The sequence below is a fragment of the Ranitomeya variabilis genome, chromosome 1 (assembly GCF_051348905.1).
Source record: "Ranitomeya variabilis isolate aRanVar5 chromosome 1, aRanVar5.hap1, whole genome shotgun sequence".
Taxonomy (NCBI): Eukaryota; Metazoa; Chordata; class Amphibia; order Anura; family Dendrobatidae; genus Ranitomeya; species Ranitomeya variabilis.
The window spans coordinates 927,081,839-927,093,926 of NC_135232.1; the positions used below are offsets into that span (position 1 = coordinate 927,081,839).

The 12,088-nt window shown below is 39.6% G+C and overlaps 1 protein-coding gene across 1 annotated transcript in view; it reads left to right on the forward strand.

Moving 5' to 3' along the window:
• Positions 1 to 12,088, forward strand: part of LOC143799541 (UPF0462 protein C4orf33 homolog) — a 95,118-nt gene that overhangs the window by 22,313 nt on the left and 60,717 nt on the right. Inside the window, exons 3-4 of the mRNA XM_077281154.1 lie at positions 1,441 to 1,621; positions 4,252 to 4,312. Coding sequence (XP_077137269.1) covers positions 1,441 to 1,621; positions 4,252 to 4,312 — 242 coding nt within the window. The remainder of the gene's footprint in view (positions 1 to 1,440; positions 1,622 to 4,251; positions 4,313 to 12,088) is intronic.

Sequence of the window (12,088 nt, forward strand, 5' to 3'; positions counted from 1 at the left end):
GAGTTGTGCCTGTGCCTTACAGCGGCAGACTCCTAAGGAAGGACAAGAAGCGAGGTTTACTGTGGAGAAGTGAGGAATGGAAATACAGCGAAAAGGAGATAATACCAGAAGAAGTCGTGCGTCAAGATCAGCAACATCCTTCTGAGGCGTGTAGCCGGTGGCCGGAACGCTGAGAAAGTAAGAGACTCCAGGCATTACTTTAAACCACGGCCGGGCAGTTAACCATAGGTTGGCTGTCTCACCACTACACCTAACGAAGACAACGGAGGCAAACTGTGGGAGAGGGGCGTCCCTAGGGTCCCTATAAATTAGCTCCAGGCCTACCCTGTCATACGGTGCGTCCTAGCAATATCATCTGGGGGACGAAGAGAGAGAGAAAGAACAGAAACATACACGACAGTTGTAAGGACTATCCCGTGGTGCTCAGCAGGGAAGTACTACAACACACAGGCGCTAGAAGGTAGACACTGATTTCCACCTGTAAAGGGAACTCTGGATGTGTCTTCGGACCGGCTGGTCTCAGCCAGCCCTGTTAGCAGTGCTCTGGATTGCGGACCCCGAAGCCTTCAGTAAAGAGGTAAAGAGACTGCAACCCTGTGTCCTCGTTATCCATTGCGATCTGCACCACGCCCCACCACCTACAACTTTCATTGGACGCCCCTTAGCAGGGTCACGGCCCGGGTCTAGCCACCGTGACAACCCCAGAACTGAGACAGAGAGACCCGGTACCGAGTACCCCGCGGCCCTGCGTCTGGGGGCGCTATATATATATATATATATATATATATATATATATATATATATATATATTGTGTGTGTAGGCTTGTGTACAGTACTTGGGAAATGGAAAATGTTGTTTCCATTTTTTCATCCTTTTCATATCATTACCATGTCTATTGATCCTGTGATTTCCATAATTCCACGACTTTTCCTTCTTGGTGTCGCTATACATATATCTGTACATGTTTATTTACACACCTGCACCTTTGGCGAGTTCTGACCTTATCCCTGTGTCCATGATATTTTTTTATTCACGAAGTGAACTTTGTTGAGTTAGGTAGAAACCTATGGCTACCACTTAGGCATTATTTGCATTGTGTAGCCTTCGTTTTTAATGAACCATGAAAAATGAGTATAAAGGCAGCCAGCAATAGGTAACATGGCATTTAATTAAAAGATGCAGTGGTTGTACATAACAGAGACCAGCAAAAAAGGCTTAGAGAAAATACCAACATACTGTGAAGAAGCATGGAAAGAAGAGGATGCTGAGTTGATAGGCTGTGACTTCCAGAGCAGTCCCCAGGACACTTCTTATTACATGCCTTGAGAGCTTTTTGATTTGTGTGCTCTATGTATCTAATGAATTTTGTTTTATCCACTTTTTGTCTAGCTAATTAATATTGCTTGAAAACAATGAATTGATTCCAATGGTTTTCCTAGATTACCTACAGAATAACTACAACATGGGATAGCAAACCAGTATTACACGAGCCAGTGACAATAACTTTTAAGCCACATCAAGATGGACTGCTAATGGAAGTGTATGCCCTTTTCTTTGATGACCCCACAGCACCAAGTGGAAAACCTGGTGAACCCTTTAATGGTCTTTGGGATTACGAGGGTAAGCTGCATCTTGCATTGTATCATAGTTGATATTTTGATAGCTTTGAGGTTGAAAATATACAAGTCCATCTTTACTTAACACCAGGTTGTTTGTTATTTGTGTTGAAATACAATAGCCCCTCAATTTACATTATTAACTTGTCCCATGATGGCCACTGTAATATTGTAATTAGTAATTGGTTCTAAACTCTCCACAATGTGTACCTGATGTAACAAGTAATACAGATTAAAAAGACAAAAAAAAAGAAAGAAGCCAGCTCACCAGACAGCCATGGACAGGTGCACGGAACCTCCACGCCGATCCACGTGGTAATTTGCAATAGTAGAAAACTTTCGTTTTCTACTAATACAGATTAAAGACACATATAAACATAATTCATCTTTAAACATAATTGTATGGATCAAATGTTGGGGGTGGTTAACAATTACAAATTTCACAAACAATCCAGTTATAAAAGTCCAAACTTGGCTTTTTTTAATAGAGTCTAAGAAAATAGGAGCTCTTCAGCAGACTAAATTTTCATGAAAATTAACAAAATAATCTCTTGCAACTCGCTAAAAATAAAACAGGCTCCTTCTCCTGTGCAACAGTACAGCATATCTATAGATCACATTTCATGCACCAGATTTATGGGACGATCATGGTTCTGACTGTCTCAGCTAAGGACCATACAGAAGTCTTGTACTGGATGGAGAAGGAGTGGCAGGGCCCACTAACAATTTACCAAAATCTCCAAAATCTCCATAAAAATCAGGGCAGAGAAATAACAAGAGCTCTCATAGCTAGTTTTGCTGAGAAACTTCTCTTTCCAAGATTTCTTTATCTTACCCAGCTATTCATCTTGCGTGGGATATACTCCTCCACCTGTGGGCTTATAATGTTGAAGTCATAGACAGCTACTAGAAGTGGGGAATCCATTTCCGTGTTGGAGAAAGTAGCTTCTTTAGGGTCTTGTACAGCAGGGTAAGCAACTTTTTTCTGTACAGCGTACCGACAAACTTTAAACTCTAGGTTGTCCACATTTTACTTTGCACTGATGTTTGGAAACATCAATGCTGAGAAACCAGCTTGCACAAGATTGTGCAGCTGAAGGAATGGGAAACCAGCTGTCAGACACAGCCAGACTCCCCACAAAGAAGGCACACATGATTTATTATCATATTTTAAAGCTGTGTACACAATGCTAAACAAGCGTTGTGTATACAGATTAGGAATTACTGACAGCTCTTTGGAGAGAGCAGGAACTTCTGGATCCTAAGAGACCCAGTCAACTTTGCTATGGAGCAAGGAGGCTGCATTTTCCCTGTAACTGGGGCTAATATGCCAACCACAGTTACAGGGCAATCAGCAATAAAAAAAATAAGTTGTAATATGCTCAAATGCCTCCCAAAGGGTTTTTAAGATCTTATGGGGGGCACAGTGAGTAAAATAAATGAGAAAAAAAAAAAGAAAAAATGAGAAAAAAAAAAAAAACTCCACCAGTTCGAATCGATGCCCTGACCATGTACAATGTATAAAAATAAGAAAATGTCCAACGCATAACAAAATTCTAAAATGTTTTTTAGTGATCCTTTGTGGCCATCTAACAAATTAGGAAATGTGAAAAATAGACACATATTTCCTATTTTTCTTTACATTTTCCCTGATCTAAGGAAAAACAACGTCTGTTGACTCTGCTGTAACCTGAACGTGTTATGTATAGGGAGTGTGAGAAGCAGTGCCACTGAGCCTCCAGGAAGGGGATAATATTTTATACAAATAAAATGAACATAAAAGATTAAAAAATATATAACTGTATTCTTTTAATACTTGTGCAAGATTCTTTGTTGTATACTGTGCCACAGTAAAATGAATTACCATGTGTAATGCCATCCAAATACTAATATGATTTCTTTTTTCCTTTTTGTAATCTAATTTTCTTGGCTGCACTGTCTTCTTTTGAAACCTATAATAGGTAGCTTCTTACCAGAGAAGAGCGGATTAAAAAAACGGCAGAAATAAGATATTTTTTTCAGATATCGAATACATTTATATTTGCAAGTGCAGGCTCATGTCGAATTTTTTTCCTCAAATTACTATTTTTATGTCAAATCACGTTCTATAGTATCTTCTAGTCGAATATCAGTTAGTTACTACCTTTGTATCAGACCTTATTAGATAGCGTTCCTGACTAATACTTGTGGTGGGCCGTATAGTGAACTTATCATGGTCTTGTGGTTGACCACACTTTTAATCATGCCTGAGCTTTATTGTGACATTTTAAAGGCACCATTTATATTAGCTACATCATGCTTAGGGACATAGTTATCTTCCAGATATTATTGATGGATGCCACCCGCAAAGACTGATGAGAAAGTCAATAACTCCAATGGCCTAAGATGTCACCTTTACTGTCTGGATCATTGCTTGGCAGCGGAGCATAATATCCCTTTATCCTCATAAGGAAAATATCTAAAGAACAGCAGGATAAGAATATGTCAGTACAAGAACTGTGGGCATCTCCAAGAGGCATTACTTCTTCTTCATGCTATGAAAACAAAGGATTTTTACAAAAATGGCTTCTTCCTATGTGTCACTTAAGCTCCATCAAACTAATAAATCTTCATTTCTCTTCCTTTTACTTGCAGTGGTTGAATCTTTTTTTCTGAACAGCAAGACCACTCAATATCTGGAAGTAGAGCTGTGCCCGTAAGTACATTTCTGCCTTTGTACAAAATCATTTTTAAGTGATGAAAACAATGACTTAAAGCCGACAGCACTGAACTGTGAATGCTATAGACATTTAGCAATGGAGCAGGTACAACATTGACTGTAAATGTACAGAGTTTCTATAAACTGTTAAGCTTTGACAGCCCTGACCCTTTGTCAATGTAAGTCAGAAAAAAATGGCTCTATTTTACACTGTCAGTGAAACTCAGCCAAGAAGGAAGCATTTTGGATTAAGACATGTTTTAGTTGGCTGATGTACAAGCGAGCGTGAAGTCTTTAAATCTTGCTACCGAGAAAGACTCTGAATGACATATACGCACTCCTTTATCCACACGCAGCAGTGTCTGTGGCAGCCAAGCGTTGTAAATGTTGATGTTTTAGGGAATAGGATACTGAATATGAGTAAGACATACTATCCCTTCACTGACTATAGTAGCAATTTTGGTTCCCCCCTTTATAGGTTCTTTATTTTAGTTAAATCTATATATTTGATTACCTTTTATTACTACTATTTTGTATCTATCTATCCAAAAGAGAAAAAGGTCCAATATTCAATGGGTTAATGACCCATTGTGCCCAAGCAACGTTTCGATCCAAGTGTGGAACTTTTTCACACTTGGAGCGAAACGTTGTCCTGGCATGATGGGTCATTAAACCATTGAATATTGGACTATGGAGTGCTGCCTGTTTCTTTTCTGGGTATTTTGAGGTTTTGTTTTGCCTGAGAGGCTTTTTTTGCACCCAATTTTACATTTTTTTTGCCTCTGCTAGTGCTACACCTGTATTTTCTTTCTATCTATCTATCTATCTATCTATCTATCTATCTATCTATCTATCTATCTATCCCATATGTATCTATCTATCCCATATCTATCTGTCTATCCCATATCTATCTATCTATCTATCTATCTATCTATCTATCTATCTATCTATCTATCCCATATCTATCTATCTATCTATCTATCTATCTATCTATCTATCTATCTATCTATCTATCTATCTATCTATCCCATATCTATCTATCTATCTATCTATCTATCTATCTATCTATCTATCTATCTATCTATCTATCTATCTATGATGAACATGATGGGCGCAATTCAGCCTCAGTGAAGGTGTGTGCAGGAGTAAGATGTGCCAAAGAATGCCAATAATGATAAAGTGTAGGACAGGAAAAAATGTATCAATTACTAAGTTATTCAATTGACCCCTGGCGAAACATTTGTGAAACACGTGTTTGGTGGGTGAGACCATTTCATCTTAGCTGCCAGCAGGCTTGGACTGGCCTATAATAATAATAATAATAATAATAATAATAATAAAGAATAATAATAATTTTATTTCTATAGTACCAACATATTCTGCAGCACTTTACATTTTAGAGGGGACTTGTACAGACAGTAAAAGACATTACAGAATAACAATAATCACATAAATCCACAGATACCAAGATGAGTGAGGGCTCTGCTCGCAAGCTTATAATCCATAAGGGGGGACACAAAAGGTAGATGGTAACAATTGCTTTCAATGTCATGACCAGCCATAATGTAAGAAATCGGGTGTTCATGTAATGATGCATGAACCGGTTATCAGCCTGTAAAAGTACAGACACAGAGGGCTATGAAATGCATAAAGTGTGTGAGAACATGATACGAGGAACCTGGTTATGGTGAAAATTTTGAGTGGGCAACACAGGGATAGTTCAATAAATGTGTTGAGGCTGTAGGCCAGTCTAAAGAAATGTGTTTTTAGTGCACTCTTAAAACTGTGGGTATTGGGGATTAATCGAATTATCATGGGTAGTGCATTCCGAAGAATTGGTGCAGCATGTGAGAAGTCTTGGAGACAGGAGTGGGAAGTTCTGATTATTGAGGATGTTAACCTCAAGTCATTAGCTGAACAGTGGGCACGGGTAGGGTGGTAGACTAAGACGAGGGAGGAGATGTAGGGTGGTGCTGAACCGTGGAGAGCTTTGTGGGTGAAATTGATAAGTTTATATTGAATTCTGATGGTAGATGGTAACCAGTGCAATGACTGGCACAAGGTAAAGGCATCGGTGTAATGGTTGGTGAGGAATATAATCCGGACTGCAACATTCAAGACAGATTGGAGGGAGGAGAGTTTGGCCTACAGGAGAATCCTCAGGTGGGCCCCTATGTGAGGGTGGGCTACCATCCTTTTATATGAGCAGTACTTGACACAATATACACTACCGTTCAAATGTTTAGGATCACTTAGAAATTTATTTATTTTTGAATGAAAAGCACAGTTTTTTCCAATGAACCTAACATTAAATGATTCAGAAATACACTCTATACATTGTTAATGTGGTAACTGACTATTCTAGCTGCAAACTTCTGGTTTTTAATGCAATATCTTCATAAGTATATAGAGACCCATTTCCAACAACCATCAGTCCAGTGTTCTTATGGTACTTTGTGTTTGCTAACTGTGAAAGAAGGCTAATGGATGGTTAGAATACCCTTGAAAACAATTGTGCAAGTACGATAGTACAGCTGAAAACATTTTGGCTGATTAGAGAACCTATAAACCTGACCTTCCTTTGAGCTAGTTGAGAATCTGGAGCATTACATTTGTTGGTTCCGTTAAACTCTCAAGATGGCCAGAAAAAAAGAACTTTCATGTGAAACTCGACAGTCTATTCTTGTTCTTAGAAATGAAGGCTATTCCATGCGAGAAGTTGCCAAGAAACTGAAGATTTTCTACAACGGTGTGTACTACTCCCTTCAGAGTAGAGCACAAACAGGCTTTAACCAGAGTAGAAAGAGAAGTGGGAGGCCCCGCTGCACAACTGAACAACAAGACAAGTACATTAGAGTCTGTAGTTTGAGAAATCGAAGCCTCAAAGGTCCTCAACTAGCAGTTTCATTAAATAGTACAAGCAAAACGCCAGTGTCAACGTCTACATTGAAGAGGCGACTCTGGGATGCTGGCCTTCAGGGCAGAGTGGCAAAGAAAAAGCCATATCTGAGACTGGCTAATAAAAGGAAAAGATTAATATGGCAAAAGAACACAGACATTGGACAGAGGAAGATTGGAAAAAAGTGTTATGGACAGACGAATCCAAGTTTGAGGTGTTTGGATCACACAAAAGAACATTTGTGAGACACAGAACAACTGAAAAAATGCTGGAAGAGCGCCTGACGCCATCTGTCAAGCATGGTGGAGGTAATGTGATGGTCTGGGGTTGCTTTGGTGCTGGTAAAGTGGGAGATTTGTACAAGGTAAAAGGGATTTTGAATAAGGAAGGCTATCGCTCCATTTTGCAACACCATGCCATACCCTGTGGACAGCACTTGATTGGAGCCAATTTCATCCTACAACAGGACAATGACCCAAAGCACACCTCCAAATTATGCAAGAACTATTTAGGGAAGAAGCAGGCGGCTGGTATTCTATCTGTAATGGAGTGACCAGCGCAGTCACCAGATCTCAACCCCATTGAGCTGTTGTGGGAGCAGCTTGACCGTATGGTACCGAAAAAGTGCCCATCAAGCCAAACCAACGTGTGGAAGGGGCTCCTGAAAGCATGGGGTGACATTTCTCCAGATTACCTCTGCAAATTAAATGCTAGAATGCCAAAGGTCTGTAATTGCTGCAAAGGTAGCATTCTTTGACGAAAGCAAAGTTTGAAGGAGAAAATTATTATTTTAAACCCTTCGTGACCTTGGGATTTTCCGTTTTTCCGTGTTCGTTTTTCGGTCCCCTCCTTCCCAGAGCCATAACTTTTTTATTTTTCCGTCTATATGGCCATGTGATGGCTTATTTTTTGCGGGACGAGTTTTACTTTTGAATTACATCATTGGTTTTACCATGTTGTGTACTAAAAAACGGAAAATAAATTCCAAGTGCAGTGAAATTGCAAAAAAAGTGCAATCCCACAGTTTTTTTTTTTGTTTGGCTATTTTGCTAGGTTAACTAAATGCTAAAACTGACCTGCTATTTTTATTCTCCAGATCATTACGAGTTCACAGACACCAAACATGTCTAGGTTCTTTTTTATCTAACTGGTGAAAAAAAATTCCAAACTTTGCTAAAAAAAAAATAAAATTGCGCCATATTCCGATACCCGTAGCGTCTTCATTTTTCATGATCTGGGGTCGGTTGAGGGCTTATTTTTTGCATGCCGAGCTGATGTTTTTAATGATGCCATTTTGGTGCAGATATGTTCTTTTGATCGCCTGTCATTGCATTTTAATGCAATGTCACGGCGCCCAAAAACCGTAATTCTGGCATTTCGAATTTTTTTCTCGCTACGCCGTTTAGCAATAAGGTTAATGCTTTTTTTTATTGATAGCTTGGGCGATTCTGAATGCGGCGATACCAAATATGTGTATATTTGATTTTTTTTTTATTGTTTTATTTTAAATGGGTGAAACGTGACCTCAGGTTGTCATGCCGACGCATCGCTGACCCCCGATCATGTGACGGGGGTCGGCGATGCGCTCATTTCCAGCCCGATGGCCGGAAGCGGTATTTAACTAGTTAATAGCGGCGGGTGGATCGCGATTCCACCCGTCGCTTTTGCGGGCACATGTCAGCTATTCAAAACAGCTGACATGTCCTGGCTTTGATGCTGGCTCACCGCCGGGTTAGCATTAAAGCAGGGGATCTGACCACGGACGTACTATCCCGTCCGAGGTCATAAAGCGGTTAAATAAAAATCTTTTTTTCGAACCTTGTCAATGTCTAGACTAGATTTTCAATTCATTTGGCAACTCATTTGATTAATAATAGTTTTCATGGAAAACACAAAATTGCCTGGGTGACTCTAAACTTTTGAATGGTAGTGTACATACATCACTGTATACAGACAAAGGCAGAATCTTATTAATTTATCAGTCTATCTGGTTCATTGTTATATTAATTTATGGTTCAGGATGATGTCACATTTGCATGTAGCTGAAAAGTGGGGCCATGAAGTTGGCTACTGGTGGGCCCTTGGTGCGCTTTTCTATTCTTACATTGATTGACTTTTTACTTCAATGCAATTTTTCCCTGGCATACCATTCTTATTTCCATTGTTCATATGTCATTATGGATTGGTTACATTTTATCTTTTCTATCTGGATTATTACTTCCAGGGGTTATTTTTCTTTTGCTTTACCCACCAACACGTGTCAAGTGTGTCCTCTGTGTTTGGGACAATTACCATTATGAATTTTTTTGTTTTTAATCTTTTTTTTTGCAATAAAAGTTATTTACTATATGGCTTAATTTTTTCTTGTCCTGCACATTGTTTGGGGGGAGACTGGAGCGGATTTGAGCAAAAGTTTTGTAACTTTTAAAAAAGTTGCAATTGATGGATGATGTTTGTAAAATGTTGTTGAATTAATGGCGCTATATAAGTGGGTCAAATAAATAAATAATCTGCAAACATCTGAAAAACAAAAGCCACACACACAATGATGAACATAAATCCCCCCACGGCGATCACATATTAAATAGACTATGTAAAAGGCACAAATTAAAGGGAACCTGTCACCCCCAAAATCGAAGGTGAGCTAAGCCCACCGGCATCAGGGGCTTATCTACAGCATTCTGGAATACTGTAGATAAGCCCCCGATGTAACCTGAAATATGAGAAAGAGAGGTTAGATTATACACACCTGGGCGGGCGGTCCGATCCGATGGGCATCGCGGTCCCGGGCCTCCCATCTTCTTACGATGACGTCCTTTTCTTGTCTCTCTGACCTTTCCAGGCGCCTGTGCACTGCAGTACTTTGCTCTGCCCTCAACAGGGCAGACAAAGTATGCCTGCGCCGGAGCTGCAAGAAGAGGACATCATCGTAAGAAGATGGGAGGCCCCGGACCGGACCGCGACGCCCATTGGACTGGACCGCAGCAGGAACGTCCCTGGGTGAGTATAATCTAACCTCTTTTTCTCATCCTTCAGGATACATCGGGGACTTATCTACAGCATTCCAGATAAGCCCCTGATGCTGGTGGGCTTAGCTCACCTTCGATTTTGGGGGTGACAGGTTCCCTTTAAAAGAAAAATTTGGCGCAAATAAAAAAACAGGCTTAAAACACAAAAAAATAGACAAGAAAAGGTGAAAATGTAATAATGAATCAGGCATACATGACTAAGAATCTACGCGCTCTCGGGCATTTGAAAAGTCAGAGGTAAAAATATTTTGCTACGAGAACAGATGGTTTTGGTTAAAAGCAAAGGCAACATTTTACCCTTGATATCAAATCCTTCCAGTAAAGTATGGTGGTAGAAGATTCATGGTTAGGGACTACAGTGCTACATGACGCCTGAGTCCATGATAGGAGCCATGAATCCTCATTGAACCAAATTGTGCTTGAGGATAATGTAAGACCATCCACCTAAACAGTGAAGCTAAACCAAATGTGAACCTCTATGCCATGAACATGCCAGTAAATTCACCAAGGAATGGCTAAAAAAAGTGAGGATTCTATTTGGCCAAGTCAAAACATTTTTGACCTATCAAAATATTTTGGCTGATTTTTGAATGGAGAGTGCAAATGCCAAAACCCATCAAACATTACACCTATAAAACAAATTTCCATGGAAGAGTTTGAAAGAAAAATCATATGTGGGAAAATACACGATGAGTTTAGAAATATCAGCAAATTCGAAGGGTGTGCTGAAATCTTTGTATTATACACTGATTGTTGTTGTCTCGATGTAACACTCGTTTTCTTTGTTTTTCATTTTTGAATGTTGTTATAGACTGAGTGTTAGTTGTAAAACGGCAGCTTCCCACACTCTGTTATGACCCCAGAGAACATTGTTGGTGTCTATGCTCTCTATTGTTAGCACTTAGTGCATTTGTATCAGTTTTCTAGTGCGTGTGCAATGTGGGATATGTGGTATGAAAAGGTTGGCTTCTGTTCATTTATTTAGCAACAGCCCCTGGCAAATCTCCAGGCTAATATGCATAAGAAAACCTAAAGCATAAAAAGACATTTTAGGCCTCTGGAGAATTAGCTAAACATGTTTGGCAATCTGTCGCTGGACTGTTATCATTTTTACCGACACCCAAATGCATATTTACTTGTCTAAACAATGTCAAGGCCTAGCCGCTTTCAGTGCCGTCACATTTTCCCCTAGTGACACTTGTACAAGTTTCAGGACCTGCCACATGTATAATTTATTGTCATACTGAGAATACATGGCATTCGGAGTTTGGGCTAACTTGTAATATTAATCCTTTACTCGATAGTAACTTTAACAGTTTTTTCCTGGCTAATCAGTGATGAAATAGTGCACCATGTCTTAAGAGGCCTGCATTTACGGGAGAATGACTGTAGAAAATGAAAAAAAACAGTGAAGCTTCTCTAAGGTAGTATGTGCTGACAGAGCTGGAATTTACACTTGTGCGTCATATGCTCACCTGTAAGAGTTATGCTAAACTTAGACATAACTCTACGATGTGTGAGTAAAATCAGCTCCAGGCTACTCCTCGTTGCTCTGACGTGGGTTGAATGAGGCCACTTTTGAAAAGAGTGCTAAATTATTTAAGAAAATCAATGTGGATGACTGCTAGCCAGTAGCTTTGTTGAGCTTGTGGATGAATCGAGATATATAGGTTGAGATGTAGGACATGTAATTATTGATAATAAGGTCACGCGTTTTGAAAGCGAACCATTTTCTTCCTCAAGCCATCTGGCTGAACAAAGCTCCTAACACTCAGTCATCCATGCTGATCTTCTGGTATATTTTTGCATTTAAGAGATGGCCAAGGTGATAATGAACAGGGAAGT